General features: G+C 41.4%; 1 protein-coding gene across 6 annotated transcripts in view; it reads left to right on the top strand.

Annotated features, from left to right (window-relative positions):
* flncb (filamin C, gamma b (actin binding protein 280)) overlaps positions 1–19,575 on the top strand; it is a 38,039-nt gene that overhangs the window by 7,900 nt on the left and 10,564 nt on the right. For 3 of the 6 annotated variants that reach the window (XM_087786909.1, XM_087786908.1, XM_087786910.1), the window contains exons 2-26: positions 3,988–4,236; positions 4,319–4,416; positions 6,660–6,810; positions 7,036–7,154; positions 7,232–7,309; positions 8,415–8,577; positions 8,641–8,841; positions 9,394–9,516; positions 10,842–10,979; positions 12,026–12,152; positions 12,217–12,353; positions 12,417–12,610; positions 12,669–12,782; positions 12,856–12,999; positions 14,017–14,140; positions 14,646–14,806; positions 14,884–14,974; positions 15,156–15,325; positions 15,467–15,584; positions 15,701–15,963; positions 16,084–16,681; positions 17,145–17,318; positions 18,800–18,962; positions 19,036–19,196; positions 19,346–19,513. In XM_087786909.1, coding sequence (XP_087643035.1) covers positions 3,988–4,236; positions 4,319–4,416; positions 6,660–6,810; positions 7,036–7,154; positions 7,232–7,309; positions 8,415–8,577; positions 8,641–8,841; positions 9,394–9,516; positions 10,842–10,979; positions 12,026–12,152; positions 12,217–12,353; positions 12,417–12,610; positions 12,669–12,782; positions 12,856–12,999; positions 14,017–14,140; positions 14,646–14,806; positions 14,884–14,974; positions 15,156–15,325; positions 15,467–15,584; positions 15,701–15,963; positions 16,084–16,681; positions 17,145–17,318; positions 18,800–18,962; positions 19,036–19,196; positions 19,346–19,513 — 4,227 coding nt within the window. The remainder of the gene's footprint in view (positions 1–3,987; positions 4,237–4,318; positions 4,417–6,659; positions 6,811–7,035; positions 7,155–7,231; positions 7,310–8,414; positions 8,578–8,640; positions 8,842–9,393; positions 9,517–10,841; positions 10,980–12,025; positions 12,153–12,216; positions 12,354–12,416; positions 12,611–12,668; positions 12,783–12,855; positions 13,000–14,016; positions 14,141–14,645; positions 14,807–14,883; positions 14,975–15,155; positions 15,326–15,466; positions 15,585–15,700; positions 15,964–16,083; positions 16,682–17,144; positions 17,319–18,799; positions 18,963–19,035; positions 19,197–19,345; positions 19,514–19,575) is intronic. The other 3 variants (XM_087786911.1, XM_087786912.1, XM_087786913.1) reach the window with 1 other exon arrangement.

Here is a 19,575-nt window from a genome sequence, read left to right as displayed (position 1 = left end):
AGGGTCTTATCTGTACTTCTAAAGGGGTTCAAACGATGCTTGGCACAGTCTTTAAGAGAACACATCCATCAACTAAAACATTTTCAGGGATTTCTTTCATCAGCCCCTGGACCAGCAGAGAGACATGAACATGAGTGAAGCCTCCGGGAAACATGCTAATCAAATACTCAAGCCAATTCGAATGACCAAAGCATGTCATGCACAGGCTCTACTTCGAGCCTCTCCATGATGACCATGACTCTCACCCTATCGCTGATTTTAAGCTGCTTGTACGATCTTGTTTTTGGTTGCTACTCACTGTTAGTGACCACAGGTGAGGATAGGATGGTTGATGGACCAGAGAGTTTTGTGAGAGAGGTAGCCTTTTGGCTTAGCTCTCTTTTCACCATAGTCTGTCGATCTGACACTCTAAAAAGACCCTAACATACCTGAACTCCTTCACTTGGGGGCACAACCCCAACTGAGAACCATGGCCTAGGATTTTAGAAGTGTCAATTTTCATCCTCACAATCGGTCAAGCGCTAGCTCAAGGTGAAGGTGAGTCTGATGAAGCCAACAGGACCGTGTCATCAGCAAACAGCAGTTCTCCAATCATAAACCCACCCACTCAACGCCCTCGCTACGTCTAGAGATGATGTCCGTAAAAGTTATGAACAGGATCAGAGACAAAAAAGGCAGTGTTGGAGTCCAAAGCTGACTTGCTTTGTGCGACCCAAGATCTGACACCTCTGACAGAGAGCCTTCATCAGGGTATCTGATACCACGAAGAACCCCCCAGGGACACGGTCAAATTCCTTTCCCGTTAAAAGAAATTATGCAATTCTAAACACGGGGATCATATCGGGGACAGTTAAGCATAAGATTGCAGGTCCATTTCCAGTTGAGACAACGTTCATGCCTTCTGGAGTATGTATGTCCTCACTTTGACTGAGTTTACTCTTGGCACGTTAATTTCCTCCCATGGTTCAAAAGAAAAAAGAGATTGATTGAGAACTCTAAATTGTCTGTAGGTCTGAGTGTGTGAATAAATTGATCCTTTTCACAGATTATCTCTGATAAAATCAGATTGTTGCCCTATAGGAGCTTTCAAACTAAACAATATTGATGTACTCATCTAGGTGAGGAGCATCAGCTTTATTTAATGTATACAAAACGGCAACTGTGTATATGTTGTGGTGTGCAATTGAATTCAACTTACAAATATAGTGTAAACTGATTGAAAGGACAGATTGTGCAATTATGATTAAACAAGTTTTCAACTATGTATACTCATGTAAAGTAAATATAATCGGAATTAAAGTCTATAAGCACAACATTAGAGATGCTTTAAATAACACTTTTGAAACAAAACAAAGAACAGCTCCCAGCAAATCACAAAGAGGTACAGAGGTTAGGAAAAAGTTCCTTTCAACAGGAAGAAACCTCAAGCAGAACCAGACTCAGTGTGAACAGCGTTCTGCTGGGAGGAACAGGAAAGACAGAGGGATGAGGGAGAACCTCACTTTTGGTCTTCAGTACAGGTGTGAACCGACCTGAGGTCTGTGAAGAGGCTCCTTCCCTCTTCGTACGGCATGTTTGAGTTTGTGTCTCCACGTGTTTCCATGGTCGAGCTGGATTTGATTACAATAAATGATCAGAGAGCAGCTTCGTTATCTTATCTGGTCAGCAGCTGTTTCCTCGGAAAACATTACGGCGTCGCTCCAAACATTTCCTCCCTGGACGGTTTCTGTGCTGAGCGTGTGTTTGAATTTCTGTTGGACAGATTTCTTCTCACAAAAATCGCAGCTTTTCACCTTCAGAGGGTTTTAATGGGGTTTGAGATAAAGGCTGAACAAAGATGGACAGATTATTGTATCGCAGATGACTTCATGCTTTATTTAGTTTTATTGCTGAGAGGTTTTGTCCTTGATAGAAAATACCATAAATGGCTCCTTTGTGAAAAAGCTGCTCTACACAACGTCTCTCAGGGATGACTGAGCTCCTCACCCTCTCACCTACTGCCAGAAAACTTTTAATTTTTGATTTCAATCAAGTTAAACAATAGTAGAACAAAAAAAAAACCTCAGACACAGCTCTTGCATTTTGCAATCACAACTGATTCTGCAACTCTGGTCCTTCCATCGAGATAGTTGAGTGTAATCACATCCAAATGTGGGGTGTAAAATACATTCTTAGAAAAAAAATCTCAATGTCTTCCAAGGCCTGAAAATGTGTTTTCTGTGAGAGGAACAGAAGCGCCTGTTGTTAACCCTTGCTAGCTCCACAAGAACATACACCTTTGTCACTCATACAAAGATTCAAGAGTCAAACTAGTGATAAACCAAAACCACTTAAGGTGATTCAAGTTGAACCACTGTGTCCTTCACCAACTCATAATACTTCCCAAAGTACATCTGCCTTTCCAGTGGCATCGTTTTCAGGTCAATTGTGGACATTTAAAAGAGTTTGCTGACCCTGAGACATCAAAGCTAATCTCTTATTATTGTGTTTTACGACGTCATTTCTAATTCACTTAAAACTTCCATTTATTACTATACTTTTTTTTTTAACCCAATTATGCGTTTTTAAAAATCTTACACAGGCCAAAAGTGAGTGGACGGGCCATCATTTTGCCCCTTGGTCTTCATATGTGTCTCAAGGCTTCACAAGAATATCGTCAACTGTAAGAAACCACCTCTAAAGGATTTAACCTGTCAACATGTTGTTTCCCTCATCAATATAAGCAAACATAAAGTTAAACCTGACCTTTGTCCATAAAACTATGAGGAGCCTTTAACAAAGGAGATCGAGGAGTGGAAGACAAATGCACTAACAACGTTTTTTACGATCAAATAGACAATTTTATTAATTTACACAGTTGAGTTTACACACAACACATGTCTACCAAATGATGGTGGCAGAGTCATATCTTAGTAATTAAAGCAATCAAAAGAAGGAAGTCCAGAAAGCCCGCTGGATGCATGGACCACTAGAACAAAAGAACAAAGAGACAGTCAATGATCGAAATAAAACTCGGAGCCAAGGAAATCATCAGTGAATAAACGAGGGAGCAAGGGAGGTCAATCATACCAGACGGTTCTATAAAACGAGCTGACGCCGGTCCCTGGTGCATCTGGCGTATATGAAGGGCTGGATGATTGCGGATCGCCACCAGCCTTGCGTCATCAGCCGATCCAGCCACACACCGTAAGCTGCAGGCCAACCAGGGGAATAGCAGGAAATAACTTGACAAAATAAAATGATGCAATAATATTGATGCCTTTTTTTAAAAAAAACAACATTAGTTGAAAAAATATTGACGGTTGGGTTGACACATGTCCTAGATTAATACAGTTCTTTGTGTGTTGACTTGCTATCTCGTGGTCATGTGGTGAGGAGGCCGAGTCACAGGCGATGACGGCGTTGAAAAGTAACATGTAATGTCTTCACTAATAATAATCTTGGCATGACTCGTTAATTTCTATGTTTCTCGGGAAACCTGAGCCTTCAGAAGGAACATCAGGTTCCAATCCACAATATTTACAGAGGCTCCTTGTGATGAAAGACTCCGCCGATGGTCTGGGGTTGTTTGTTTCACTGAAATGTTAACATGGACCATATCAGAGTTTTAAAGGTTGCGGTGAAATGTGTATCCCCTAAAAGTACAAGTGACCAAACAGTGATCCGTCATCACGGCTGTCGGCCTCATCATCGAGCTACTGGTGAAGAGAAGCAGAAGAAGTCGCGGTCTCAGTCGAAGGTGCAGACATACTTTAGGTTGTCTGAGAATAAACAGCACTTTTGGATGAACTTGGGATGAGACAAGAAACCAAAGCAACGGTTTATAAACAGATCACGGGTGATAAAACTGCCGATTATACGCACAGAAGGGTTTTGTCCGCTGATATAAAACAGCTGATTTGTATAAAATCAAAGGTTACATATGCTGTCAACTGTCGGTCGCTATGGCAACGGTGATTAACTTGGATCTGACGTGTGTCTCCGCAGACTCCAAAGCCATTGTGGATGGAAACTTGAAGCTGATCCTGGGTCTGATCTGGACCCTGATTCTGCACTACTCCATTTCCATGCCAATGTGGGAAGACGAGGACGACGAAGACGCCAAGAAACTGACCCCCAAGCAGCGGCTGCTGGGCTGGATTCAGAACAAAGTGCCGCAATTGCCCATCACCAACTTCCACCGAGACTGGAGGGATGGAAAAGCTCTGGGAGCTCTGGTGGACAACTGTGCTCCTGGTAGGACGCTTCACTTTACCCTGAGAGTCAACCGGTCTTGAGTTTAACCAGGTCCTCTCTCGTCGTCTGATGCTTCCTGCAGGCCTCTGTCCGGACTGGGAAACCTGGGATCCCAGTCAGCCAGTGGAAAACGCCAGAGAGGCGATGCAACAAGCCGACGACTGGCTTGGTGTGCCACAGGTAAAATGGGATTGTTGTGTGTCATCCTTGGAGTATCTGTAGAAACAATTTGGACACATTGAACACCCGGACTTTTGTGAGGGTCCACTGAAAAAAAAAAGACTGTTCAAGTTCAGAAAAAAATAATGCTATTAATGAAGAAAAACATCAAAAGAAAATACAATTATTTAATTAATTAAAGGCATTTTATAAAATTGTTATTACATTTTTATGTAATAAAATGTAATAACAAACAGCAACAAACAACAACAAACACACAAACAAAAAGTTGGTGGGAACCAAAAGAAGTTCAGAGATGACTGTCATTGAACCTTTTCCTAAGTAAGTTAAAAAAAAACGGCAAAAAATGCCCAGAAACTATTAATAATAAAATGGATTAACTAATAATATAATGACAGCTTATTTAGCTAATGAGTGTGAGTTTCATCTCAAGTCATCTAAACCTGGAAAGTGGCACCAAACAGGGGTCAGAAGACAAGCCTTGGTGACAGGCCTGGTCCAGAGTGAGACAGATACCCCCCCTCACACACACACACACACACACACACACACACACACACACACACACACACACACACACACACACACACACACACACACACACACACACACACACACACACACACACACACACACTCACATTGCCTTGTTCTATTTCCAGCGAGTCTAAATTAGCAGGGGAGACGTAACAGTGAAGATGTGACGCGTCGTGAGTCGACGACCGTGACTCATAGACAATAACAGAATGTGCGTCAGACGGACAAATAGTTAATGATTCAGAACGTTAGCGTCCGACCGGCGTACGAGCTCAGCAGATGTTTTCGATGTAGCTCTGAGGAAATGAGTTCCTTAAGCAGCTGTTAGAAGATTTATTTTGGTTACGCTTGGGATTAGTGGATCTAAACCTTTAATAAACAAATTACTTCCTTATTAACCGTTAATGATTAGGAGTTAGGATGTTGTTTAGAGGGATTAGTGTAGAATATAGACATGCTAACGCAGTGCTAATCACTACCTTATGGAAGTTCCCTCACAAAACCATTTGTATGTTTGAATTCTTTATTTATTTTAGGTTCAAATAATTTGCCTTTCAATTTTTTATATTCTAACTGATTGATCGAAATGTTTCTATTCAAAGTGAACAGGGAGGTGCTTCGATATGCCACTTTGGCGCTACAATAGGGAAGTTGCGACACGTTTGGGGCCACAGGTGCAGAGAGGAAAAATTCAATTCATTTTAATTTTACTCTTATATACATCATACAAAATAAACCAAATTATTAAAAGACTAAAAACCAACCTGTTGTCTGCGCCAGAACAATAGAGATACTTTCTACCAAATTATCACAAACACACACAAATGTACTACAAAGAAAAATAAATAAAAAATATATCTTAAGAAGACTAATATCACTAAACTAATTAACTAACAAATTAATAAAAATAAAAAAAAAACTAATATTAACACACAAAAAAAAGTCAAATTATAATACCAGGAGTGGGACTCGAACCGGCAAAATTGCACGTACTAAAACTTCCAAAAATGTGAAGTGCACTACCATCTGATCTAAACTACCTGATAAATTGATGTGACTGTTTACTATTAAGTATTTAAATCAAGATGTTCGCTCTCTCCAGCGCCCCAAAGTCCCATTTAGAACTGGCCTGTCTGCATTGCTTTTGCGGAGTGTTGATGATTAAAACTATGTTAATTTAAAACTAAAAAACTAAAATAAATAAAAGATAAAACGATAAATAAAATACAAAAAAACAGCCAAATCATGGGCCAGCAGCCACTGCTATATTTCCTGCCTCCACTATTTTAAACCTAGTGGGTCAAGGTGACCCAGAGTCTCGATACTGCATATGTATTTCTTGAAGCCAGGGAGGTCATTCATTTGGACCTAGAGAACACAAGGAATACTTCACACATTTGTTTTCAGGGGCCACAGGTCACGGTCACTTTGACCCTGAGATAAGGGTTAAGCTTCAACTACCTTAAGACCCCTCAGCAGATTGAGCTACTCGTTCAGTAGTGAATTTAAAGATTTAAAATTTGTTTTGTTCCCTGAAATCCACATCAACTCATGTGTTGAGTTGCACAAATAAAGTGAAAACTATTAAAAAAGAACAAGCTAACGAAAAATATATAACTCCGATAATCCTAATCGAACAAAGTACTGGTGTATATGAAAGAACTGCTGCCACAAAACAGTGTTGGACGACCTCTGCTCACCTCACAGGTCATCGCACCAGAGGAGATTGTGGACCCCAATGTGGACGAGCACTCTGTGATGACCTACCTGTCCCAGTTCCCCAAATCCAAGCTCAAGCCAGGCGCCCCCCTGAGGGCCAGGACACTGCACCCGAGGTTGGCCAAAGCCTTCGGACCAGGTGAGTGAAACTCAAGAGCTCCGGGTGAAAACCATCTTCTCAGGAGTGTCCTGCAGCTGGAATCCATTTTCCAGAGTTTCACAACACGATGCCAAAGAAAGTCTTTGGCAGTTTTAGGAAGCGTTTAAATCTGCTGCTTCTATGACTCACGCATGCTTTCTCCTGATGTTTAGCTCACATCTCAGACATCGGAACAAGTCATTTCAAATTGTTACAACTTCCCAGGTATCGAGCCGCGAGGTAACATCGTGCTGAAGCCAGCCGAGTTCCTGGTGGAGACTGTGGAGGCGGGGCTGGGAGAGGTTCTGGTTTATGTAGAAGACCCCGAGGGACACACGGAGGAGGTGCGAACAGTTTCAAGACTTAATTTTAACAAGCCATCATTGTCTGAGCTCTCGTACGCACTCACTGTCTTCCCCAGGCCAGAGTGACGGCCAACAACGACAAGAACAGGACATACTCGGTGGTTTACCTGCCAAAAGTAGAAGGACTTCACAAGGTGAGTGGTTATGTAAAGTGACAGACCATGGCTTTTGATTTGAGCCCTGGGGCCCATTTCACGAAACATGTTAAATTCAAGTCATTTTTGCAACAGATTTAATTAATAGTATTGATTAAAAAATGATTTGATTGTTATTTAAAGTACATACAAACACCATCCCACCTTATACATGTTAAAATGCAACTAATGTGTTGATTTAAGTGTATCTTAAATAAATCTTGAACCTCTACTGCACTCTTCAATATGTGTCTGTTTGTACAAAACTCTCTTTTTATTATTTTCTAATGCAAAATATTGAGATTAGAAAATGTATTTAAGCCTCGCCCACTGTAAACACTTTGTTTTTCTGAAGATGAAATCTAGTTAACCATAACCACACCCACTCTGGTGTGATTAGTCAGATATTTAGGTTAGTCACTCTGTGTCATCAATCCGGGAAGTCTCCACCGCCAAGGGACTTGTTGTATAAACAAAGCGGGGGTGATTACAGCTGGCTGGAGGAGGAGTGAAGCCCATTATTACGTCATAATGGACTCTGCTCTTGTAACCTCTCTTTGGCTGAGATTTAATTCTGGGGAGAACTTTATAAAGTAAAACTTCAAAACACGGTCATGATGAGGGGCATGGGTTAGATTTTCACATAAGTTGCCCTTTAATATTTTAACAGTCTTTGAGTCTTTTCTCTCCTAGCATTTGTAGTTGGTGTCGCTAAACATAAATAGTCGTCCTTTAACTGACACCAGCTCATAACATAAGAGATTTGTCTTTTTCTGCAAAGCACATTTGCTTTTATTTAGACTGTAAACCCGACCAATTATATATACTTAATAGTTCCTGAAAGTTTCCAGATGATAAACATTAAAACTATTGACTTGCAAGAAAACAGCAACAGATTTTTTAAATCACTTTCAGAACACTCGCTTTTATTTAAGCTAATTAAACTAAGAAAACAAATCTTGTCTATCATTAAGTTTAACATGAAAGTCTGAGCGGATGTTGTTTTCTGTGCTAATTACTCTTTCACTCTTAATAATACCAATTAATCTTCATAAACTAGCAAACCAACTTTTTTACAACTGAAATCTTTTCTCGTCATCTGCAGGTGAAGGTGTTGTTTGCCGGGCAGGACGTTGACAGAAGCCCCTTCATGGTGAACATCTCTAAAGCGATGGGAGATCCAACCAGGGTTCAGGCTCGCGGGCCGGGTCTGCAACCCACGGGGAATTTGGCCAACAAGCCGACGTACTTTGATATTTACACCGCTGGTAAATCCGAGCCAAACTACCCTCATATTCTTCACACTTGAACATAACGTCTGTGGCTCGCAGGTGCCGGTGCTGGAGATGTCGGTGTGGTCATCGTGGACGCTCATGGCCGCAGAGACACAGTAGAGATAGTCCTGGAGAACAAAGGAGACAGTGTCTTCCGCTGTACGTACGTCCCTGTGCTGGAGGGTCCGCACACCGTCTATGTCACGTTCGCCGGGCAGCAGATTCCCAGAAGCCCTTTCACCGTCCAAATCTCTGAGGGTGAGCACCCCTCGACTCATTTATGGGGTTTTATACTGTGACCCTGATTTATGCTGTCGATGTTTGACATGAACTTCTCTCTGTTTGTTTGGGCTTCGATCAAAGAAGTATCCAAGATAAGTGACAAAGATTTTATTGAAATTGTTTCGTCTCGTCTCAGTCTGCGTCTCTCTTGATTTATATTTCATTGCTGATGATGTCACGATGATCTGTCGTTCTTATGATAGTTATTTTGTATAATATGCAGTTTTAGAACTGTAAAAACACATTTATCCTATTGAACATACTTAATATTCTAAAACAAAACTTAATGCATGTCTACTTAAATTTAACATTTTTTAAATTGGTTTTAAAGTGATTATATTCAAAAGATATATTAAAAAAAACGATTGTAAATGTGTAGGTGGTATAAACAGAGAGCCAATAAGGGCCTAATAAAAACCTCATGTGGCCCCCATGCCACACTTTGCCCTGGTCTAAAGTGTAGTGTGTGTCAGGAGGTGGCGCTCTCCTCCTTGTTCATGTGTAACGTCACTGCTGTTCCTCCCTCAGTCTCACAGGGCGTCCCTCCTCCAGGGTCTCCGGTGCAGTTTGTGCCCCAATCTGGTCGCACCCCTCCCTCAGACAGGACCAGGAGGGGCCCCCCTCCAACACCACCCAAACACAAGCGCCCAAGTTAGTACAGTGGGGGCCGAGGGCCCGGCTGAAACTTGCTTCTGCTCGCCTGGACCACTCTCAGCGAAACCCCCCCCCAACCCCCCCGAAATTCTCTGCGGGGTCTTATCTGACTTTCCAGCATGAGCCGCTTCTGTCTGAGCGCCGTTATCTTCTTCCACAGCAGCAGTGAGTGTGTGAGTGTGGACGGATGAACGGATGATGAACTCCTTCAGTCGAGTGTTGCTCCAACTTTGCAGGTTTGAGGATGAAAGGTTCACCAGACCTGAGATGTCAGCTTGAAACGTACCTTGAAGCTTCATTCAGAAACTTCACAAGTGTTTTCCTGTCCATGGTTATAACCTTTATGATGACACTTAATAGATATTTCACCTGAGTGAACCTACACAGGTTAACAGCATTAATATGTATCACCTCCCCAAGATTACTTAAATCAATGAAAGATAAATGAATGAATCGATGACTAAATGAATGAATGAATGAATTAATTCAGAATGAATAAATGACTGAATGAATGCAAGGATGAATGCATGAAGAAATGACTAAATGAATGAATGAATGAATACATTGAGAATGAATAAATTAGTTGATGAATGAAGGAATAAATGAAAGAACAACTGAATGAATGACTGAATAAATGAATCAATAAATAATTAAATGAATGAATGGATGGATTAATGGATGAATGAATGACTGAATTAATGGATGAATGTATTAACAAACAAGTGAATTAATTAATTGACAATGAATGAATAGATGAATGCATGAATAAATGACTAAATAAATGAATTGATGAATGAATAAATAAATAAATGGATGGATGAATGCATTAATAAATTAATGAATAAATAAAGTGATGAATTAAATAACAAATGAATGAATGAACAGATGAACTAATTAATGTATGGATAAATAAATGTATGAAGAATGAATGAATGAATGAGCCTCTTCTCCTGCTCAGCCTCAGCTCTATAACCTCACTCAGCCTCCACTTCCGACCTTCATCTGCTTCCACCATTTGTAACTGAGTCCAGCTGAACACACCTGATCTCACGCTCGACCTCCTCACGTCTCACTGCTTCTTCCTCTCCAGCTACAGAAAGCAGCTTCGCTGGTCAGCTGACTAACAGCGACACCCCTGCAGCATCCATTGCTCATCCACTTTAACACAGTTTTGTACTTTCGATGACCTGTTTCTACACATTTTGTTTGCTTTTATTGTCTCCAGTATTCAAATTAAATCCCCGTCAAATAATGACCTTATTTTTAACGGGGACATTATGGGCATATTGTTCTCTGGTAACCGTCGTCTGCCTCCTTCACAGCCTGCAACCCAAACGCCTGTCGAGCCTCTGGGAGAGGTTTGCAGCCCAAAGGCCTGAGAATCAAAGAAGTGGCGGATTTTAAAGTTTTCACCAAAGGAGCGGGCAGTGGCGAGCTGAAAGTGACCGTCAAGGGACCAAGTAAGCTTGAGTCAAAAGATCTTTAATACTGATTTGATAATTTAAGTTATTATTACTGACAATAATTAGAAAATTCTTAAATAGTTTGTAGTCCTGGTATATACTTTATTGAATAGAAAGAGGTATTAGTTGGATATTATTAGATTTCAATGTATTAGATGTTGATGATAGATCAAGGATAACTACATATTGGTGGTCCAAGAATCCTTTAAAGCGTTTGTTACTATTTGTGCTGAGGTCCGTAATATATGCTCTACAAACTATACATGTTAAGTGTTGTAAAGTTAAGTGTTGTGCAAGAGAGTGAGTTCTGGAACACGACTGCTTCTTTATGTAAGTATGTAAGTAAGTAAGTAATTTTTATTTATATAGCGCTTTTCCAGACCAGGGTCACAAAGCGCTTAAACAATCAAAACAATACTCAAAAAAGTATATACTTTAAAGATCAAGATAAAACTGATAACAAAACAGGAGTTCCAGAAAATCAAGGAAAAGCCTGAACAAATAAAAACATCTTAAGATGTTTCTTGAAGGAGTTAGTAGATCATCAAACACAGAGGGAGAGGAAGATCGTTCCAAAGCTTAACAGCCTGAAAAGATTTCTCTCCTCTGGTCCTGAACCGTGTTCAGGAACCATCAGTAGATTCTGATCCACAGACCTCAGAGCCCGAGCTGGGGTGTAAGGCTGGATCAGATCAGTATTATGTAGCTCATTTGAACTTGGCTTTTTGTGATAGTAATGACACATTATTATCCATCATAAACAGTCATTATAAATATTTTTAATTGAAAAAAACCATTTATTTATCTGTATAATTAACTACTTTTTAGGAATTTGAAATATCAATGATTTCAATAAACAGGATGGAGGATCCAGATGGTAATTTGGAAATGTAATCAACTGTATTTTGTCCACTTATCAAATGTTCCTGAAAATATCATTTAAATATATTAATCTATTTTGTGTTGTTTTGTGAGCAGACACTTTAAAAAAAAGCAACCGACTCCCTAAATGTACCCAAGTAAGTTTTTTTTTGTGGTTGCAGAAGGTCTGGAGGAGCCGGTGAAGGTTCTGGAGATGGAGAACGGACAGTACGAGTGCAACTACTATCCTGTCATGACAGGAAAATATGTCATCATCATCAGCTGGGGGGGTCACAGCATCCCTCGAAGGTGAACCATCGTCTCTCTAGGATCATCGGAGGATCAGTAGAATTACATCTTTTTATGTTTGCAGCCCGTTTGAGGTCCATGTGGGTGAGGAGGCGGGGCCTCAGAAGGTGCGGGCCTGGGGTCCAGGTCTGGAGACCGGCATGGTGGGAAAGAGTGCTGACTTCGTGGTGGAGGCCATCGGGACGGAAGTCGGGACCCTCGGTGAGTCTCTTTTAAGATGAATGGAGTCTTTGGCAGAAGACCTTGACGTTCACTCGATCGCAGGTTTCTCCATCGAGGGTCCGTCGCAGGCGAAGATCGAGTGCGATGATAAAGGCGACGGGTCATGTGATGTCAGGTACTGGCCCACCGAGCCGGGGGACTACGCCGTCCATGTCATCTGTGATGATGAAGACATCAAGGACAGTCCCTTCATGGCTCACATCCTCCCGGCGGCCAACGACGTCTTCCCAGAAAAGGTTAGCGACAGAAAAGAACGACTCGGCATTTTCTGTTCAAACCGACTATATGTTTCAGGTTAAATGTTACGGAGCCGGCTTGGAGCCCACCGGCTGCATCGTCAACAAGCCTGCAGACTTCACCATCGACACCCAGGGAGCTGGTAGAGGTGAACTGAAGATCTATGCTCAGGTAGGACCCCCCCAAACATATCGAGTATTTAAGACGATTATTTAGATTTAAATCTGTACCTTGATTCTCTCAGGACGCAGAAGGGATTCCCATCAACATCCAGATCACAGACAACAGAGACGGCACCTTCTTCTGCGTTTACATTCCTATCAAACCCATCAAACACACCATCATCATCACCTGGGGGGAGGTCAACGTCCCCAACAGCCCCTTCAGGGTGAGATTGAAGAAACGTTTATTTCTGAGTGGTGGTTTCAAGTGACAATCTGTCTAGTCTTATCTGAAAAAATAAGGTTTATCTGTTAGAGGTTTAAAATGGCTGTAAAATAAAAATGGTAGATCAGACAGGGCAGGATTGTTTCTCTATATTTAAAGCAAAAGTCATCTCAGGGGCAATCGAATCATTCAGAGGAGCTTAAACCCTTTTTCCATATGTTTTCAATTTGAAACCGTTACTCTAAGTCTATATCGCCTGAAATGTGTCAGTTGAAAACACTAAAGCACTGTTTTTTTTAAGTAACAGCGCTTATACACTGAGTTTGCATGTATATCAGTAGCTTTTAATTCATACAACTAGTGTGAACAACTGAGAAGGAAAAGACCAAAAATATTGTTTTGTTTTGGCTTGTGTCTCGAACTAAATCTGATTCTTCTCCCTGTTAAAAATATCGTCTTCAAAATATTGTTCTTAAACGTTTCAGTTTGAACAATATTTCCCAAAGTCTCCCACAATAAAACATGTCCAGAAACTCCACATGAGAAAGAGTGTGCACATACTTTGGGAGAACTCCAGGAAACATGTTTGGTTTGCATCAAAATGTTCTTCCACTGACATGGCTACTGCTTTTTATTAGGGGTTTAGAAAAAAATGACATTTGTCTGTTTTATGCATATTCCTCCTGGTTTAGTGGAACAGGACCAACATTTGATACTGACTTTCATTTAAGTGGACAAAGCTGAAACAAAAAGTTTCCTTTTCATATATATATATACATTTGGAAACACAGCTTTTGACATGGTAATTACTCTAAAATGACATGAATAAACAAATATGATGATGTATTTTACATATTTATAGTAACCACGTAACTAATATTTCTTTATAAAGGTTTTGAGTTAGACTTGTGTTAGTAGATGTTAACTAACTATTGAGGAATCTTGTCTGTGGGGACATTTCAACATTTTAAAAACTTTAAAGACAGCAGAATGTTAACCAACATTTTTTTGGCGTCAGGTCACGATCGGAGAGGGCAGTTACCCCGAGAATGTGAAAGTGTACGGCCCAGGTGTGGAGAAGATGGGACTGAAAGCCAATGAGCCGACGTACTTTACCGTGGACTGCGGGGACGCAGGACAAGGTGAGCTGTTGAGTATGTTTGTGGGAGAGTGAGTTTGTGAGTTTTACTAAATTTCAGGAGTTTGAGGTAGTGGAACATAAGTGATTCATTTAATTTCAATGAATTTGCAATGCATTCTAAATGATCTATCTTTATTTAGGCATGGTTAGAAAAGGTTTTTCAAAAAAGTTTTCAAAACTTCTGAAAAAATGAGCATAAAATATGAAGTATTTAAAAAGAAAATGTACATTTAAATACTGTTAAAACCCTGAAACAATTTTCTGTGTTTTACTACATATATTTTGCAGGAACCAGCAGCTAGTTCGGTTAGCATTAACGTTGACTTTGCATTAAGAAGTTTGATTCTTATTTGATTCCCAGTAAGACAACTTATATGAACTTGGTCCTGGTCGCTGTAGTCGGACAAAACCGTTTAAATCGTTAATAATCGTAGTTCCCGGTTAGTCTAGTAAGTAGTATTTTGTGTAGTTAGATTGATCAAAGCTCAAGATTTTATTGTTTCCAGGCGACGTCAGCATCGGCATCAAGTGCGCCCCCGGCGTGGTCGGACCTGCTGAAGCCGACATAGACTTCGACATCATCAAGAATGACAATGACACATTCACGGTGAAGTACACCCCCCCTGGCCCGGGTCAGTACACCATCATGGTGCTGTTTGCAGATCAGGTAAAGACACGGAAAACACACTTTAGTCAAACGGAGACTTTTTCAAAATGAACAACTTTGTGTTTCTCTTTGTGCAGGAAATTCCCGTGAGCCCCTTCAGGATCAAAGTGGATCCTTCGCATGACGCTGCTAAAGTCAGAGCTGAAGGGCCCGGACTCAACAAGACTGGTGAAGTTTCTTGGGATAATAAAGATATTGTATTTTGAGCACCTACTCTATATCATGTACATTCCTATATTGTATATTCTGTGAGGTTCAATGCTTGTTTAACTTATTCAATATCAGAATTCTTTCAAAACAGCAACATGGTTGTGGCCCTAAAGCTAAATCTCTTGTCTTCTCCATCAAGGTGTGGAGGTAGGAAAGCCAACTCACTTCACAGTTTTCACCAAAGGAGCAGGAAAAGCCAAACCTGAGGTCCACTTCAACGGAGGTGTGAAGGCTGAAGCCGTCAGAGACTTTGAGATCATTGACAACCACGACTACTCTTACACAGTGCGCTACACCGCTGTGCATAAGGTATGATTCGTCTTTCTGATGAGATATTTTTTACTCCTTTAGCACCTCTACACTCACAAAATCAAAATAAACCTGGTCACCTGTACATAACTGTAGTCATAAAAGGGTTTAACAAAAGATGTTAACCAACATCTGTTTCAGGGGAGTTTGTCCATTTCTGTGTGTCATGGCGGAGACCCGATTCCCAGAAGTCCATTTGTCATTACGGTGGCGCCTCCTCTTAATCTCAACAAAGTCCAGGTTCAGGGTCTGAACAGCAGTAAGTATTTAAATAAACAACCACTTGTCCCTGTTAGCCAGGATCCAAGTTGGCCAAACCAAACTGTAACACATCACAAATGTTAATACAATTCCTGTGATGTGTGTGTGTGTCAGAGGTGGACGTCGGCAAGGACCAGGAGTTCAGCATCAGCACCAGCGGCGCCGGCGGTCAGGGACACCTGGACGTGAAGATCATGTCTCCCTCACGTCGACCAATCCCGTGTAAGCTGGAGTCAGGTGTCACCAACGATGTCCACACTGTCAAGTACATTCCTCCGGAGGAGGGGAGCTACAGGGTAGACATCAGCTACGATGGGAACCCTATTCCAGGAAGTCCCTTTGCCGTGGAGGGTCTTATGCCCCCGGACCCCTCAAAGGTCAGATTCTTCTCCCTTTTCCTGTTCAAGCAAATGTTTCCTCGGTCCAGTGATTACGATCTTTTTTCTTTTGCACTTAAGGATTTAAACCCCTGAGCATGAGTTGTTTTGTTCTTTCAGGTCAGAGCCTATGGTCCTGGACTTCAGGGTGGCACGGTGGGAAAACCAGCTCCATTTGCCATAGACACAAAGGGAGCCGGTACCGGAGGGCTAGGTCTGACAGTGGAGGGTCCATGTGAGGCCAAAATCGAGTGCCAGGACAACGGAGACGGCTCTTGCTCCGTGTCCTACCTGCCGACAGAACCGGGCGAGTACGCCATCAACATCCTGTTCGCTGATCAGCACATCCCCGGTTCTCCCTTCAAGGCCATGGTCCAGTCTGACTTTGACCCCAGTAAGGTCACAGCCAGCGGGTCTGGTCTGGAGCGAGGAAAGGTCAACGAGTCCGGGTCTTTCATCGTGGACTGCTCAAAGGCCGGGGAGGCAGAGCTGACCATTGAGATCATCTCAGAATCTGGATCAAAAGCCGAGGTCCACGTGCAAAACAACGGGGACGGGACTTACTCCATCACCTACATCCCGCAGTTCCATGGCATGTACACGCTGACCATCAAGTACGGAGGTCAGGCGGTGCCCAAGTTTCCCGCCCGCCTTCAGGTCGACCCGGCAGTCGACACCAGCGGGGTGAAAGTATATGGACCGGGTGTGGAGCCCCGAGGTGAGCGTCACCACGTAACTCTTTTGAATCATTATAGAAAAAGTAGAATATGTGGATAAATAAGATAAAAACATGCATCTTAACCTTTCCTTGACATTTTATTACCATATTCCAATGAGATTATTTTATCATAATGTTCATCTGTATGTCACAAAGTTCTGGATTTTATTTAATAGAAATGTTCAGGCTTAATTAACACGTGACATGAAGGTTTTTATGGAATTGACATTCAGTTGCTTCTTCTGCGGCTTCCTTCTGAACTAGCAAAAAAGAAAATGTAAACTTGACTAAATGACTATATAAAGATAGTATACATTGGAATAACCAAATTTATTGAACTTTGATGTGATGAACTACTCTTATAGTCGTTATTGATCAACATTCTGTATGGTTGTTGGATACGATGACTCCTTGTGGAAAGCCTAAAAGTATGAGACAGTCGCTAACAAGTTCTGACCTCCAGGTGTTCTGAGAGAAGTCACCACTCACTTCAACGTGGACGCTCGGCTGCTGTACAAAATGGCCGGCAACCACATCAAGGTCTCCATCTCTAACCCCCTCGGCGCGAACACCGACGCCTTCGTCACCGACAAGGCTGACGGCACCTACAGAGTGGAGTACACCCCCTTCGAGGACGGTGAGGTCACGGAGTCGCTTGTTTTCACGGCGATTCAGAATGTTTTGATAAACAGTTTAAAACTATCTTTTAATTGTAAAAGTAAGTGACAACAATCAGGCTGGGACTGCAGGTCTGTAAATACTCACAGCTGACCACAACACTATAATAATGATAATAATAATAATAATGAGACACATTTTACCGAGATGACTTAAGTCGGCTGGCTAAGAAAACGTATAAATATTTAAATAGAGGAGTTTTATGAAGACAAACATTTTAATCTTTCTTAAGCTCCACAGTCAGTTCTTATAGACGTTCTATTCAAGCACTGAAAGACAAACATCCAGCTGTTCTCTAGTCGCTTCCTCATGACTTGATAGGAATCAGCTGAAGCCCTGATGAGTTTCAGCTGTGAACGCATCACAAGATTACACTTAATATGACGAATGTGTCGCATCTGAAGGAGAACGAAACAAGATACATGGAGAAAAAAGACTCACTCGCGGGTGAATTAAGATGTTGAGCTTTAAGAAACCGTCGACACGGACATTTATACATCATTGGGGTCAACAATCTCTGAGCGAGGTGACTGAGATGAGATGCATTTTTGAGCGGCAGCAGTGATAGAGTTTACTGTGTACAGTGGTGGGTAATAATAGCAGGCAGCAGATGCTTTTCAAGGGATAGTGATGCAAGTCATTCTCACTACCACTGAAGTGTGGGACACAAATACTCAGTCGGCTGGAACTTTAATTAAGATCCAAACCCTTCGTTCACCTGCTGCTCTAAGTGTGACGCAGAGTGACGCATCTTAAGCACAATCTTGAGTTGTGATCCAGTACAAACACACAGGATAAAATACAAGATCGTTATGATGCAGAACTATTTTAATAGATTGTATTCTCTCAAGATAATCACCAAATGAGATGATCAAAATTTTAATCAGAGAAATTGGCAATCTCACACCTTAAATATATATTTTTGAGGTTTTGAAATAAGACTAGACAATTCCTAAAACACACTTGGCCTCAGGGGCCAAAAATATATAATATAATATAATATAATATAATATAATATAATATAAATGGACAAGTCATCATTAGTGTCCTACTGAATAATAAATAAAAATGACTTACTTCCTTGCTTCTTTCTTTCAACACATCTGGTTTTACACACCATAATATAGCATGTAAAATGTTCAAGATGTGTACAAGGAAACACACACTCCAACTGGCATTACATTTTTCAAAGAAATAAGGAAACACACTATATGGGAACATCCAAAGGACGAGCATATAAAAGAGATATTGGACATTTTCAAATTGATCTTTAGAAAGAGCAACATAACTTTTTTTTTTCTTTGAATAATCTCAACTTCTAGAAAATTATTTTCTAAAAACATGATTTTATTTCTCTCATCAAAATGATGAAGATTTCGTCAGTAAAAAGATATTTGTATACTGTACCATCGTAAAGATCAACTCAAAATGTCTCTGTAGGTCTGCATCTTATCGAAGTGTTGTACGACGACGTCCCAGTCGTGAAAAGCCCATTCAGAGTGACTGTGATGGAAGGGTGTGATCCAAGCAGAGTCCGAGCCTACGGCCCAGGCTTGGAAGAGGGCCTGGTCAACAAGCCAAACCGCTTCACCGTTGAGACCAGGTGAGCCTATTCACCTGGGAAGTTAACATGTTGTTTAACGTCATTTTTACCGAGTTGTGGTCACGTCTTTCAGGGGTGCTGGCACTGGTGGTCTTGGTCTGGCTATTGAGGGTCCATCAGAAGCAAAGATGTCGTGTAAGGACAATAAAGATGGCAGCTGCAGTGTTGAGTACATCCCCTTCACTCCAGGAGACTATGACGTGAACATCACCTTTGGAGGTCTTCCTATCCCAGGTAATAACAAGCCTTAAACTACTATTTCACAGTTTTTTAAGTACAGCAACTCCAGCTTGTCTGCAGTACCACCACCCAATCACAGAGCAGATTCAGGTGCATATATACCTGAACAGAATAAAGATCCGTTCCCCTTGTCTATGTTACAGGAAGCCCATTCCGAGTACCTGTAAGAGAGCTTGTTGATCCAAGTAAAGTGAGGTGTTCAGGTCCTGGTTTGGGCAGTGGAGTTCGTGCTCATGTTCCTCAGACCTTCACTGTGGACAGCAGCAAGGCAGGTGTGGCACCACTAGAGGTCCAGCTGTACGGACCAACAGGTAACGTAAAAAAACGTGTTTATATGTATATATTTATTTTAAATTGTGTGTGAATGACTTTG

This window comes from Callionymus lyra, chromosome 3, assembly GCF_982586985.1.
Source record: "Callionymus lyra chromosome 3, fCalLyr1.hap1.1, whole genome shotgun sequence".
Lineage (NCBI taxonomy): Eukaryota > Metazoa > Chordata > Actinopteri > Syngnathiformes > Callionymidae > Callionymus > Callionymus lyra.
This window is presented reverse-complemented; position numbering and strand designations above follow the sequence as displayed.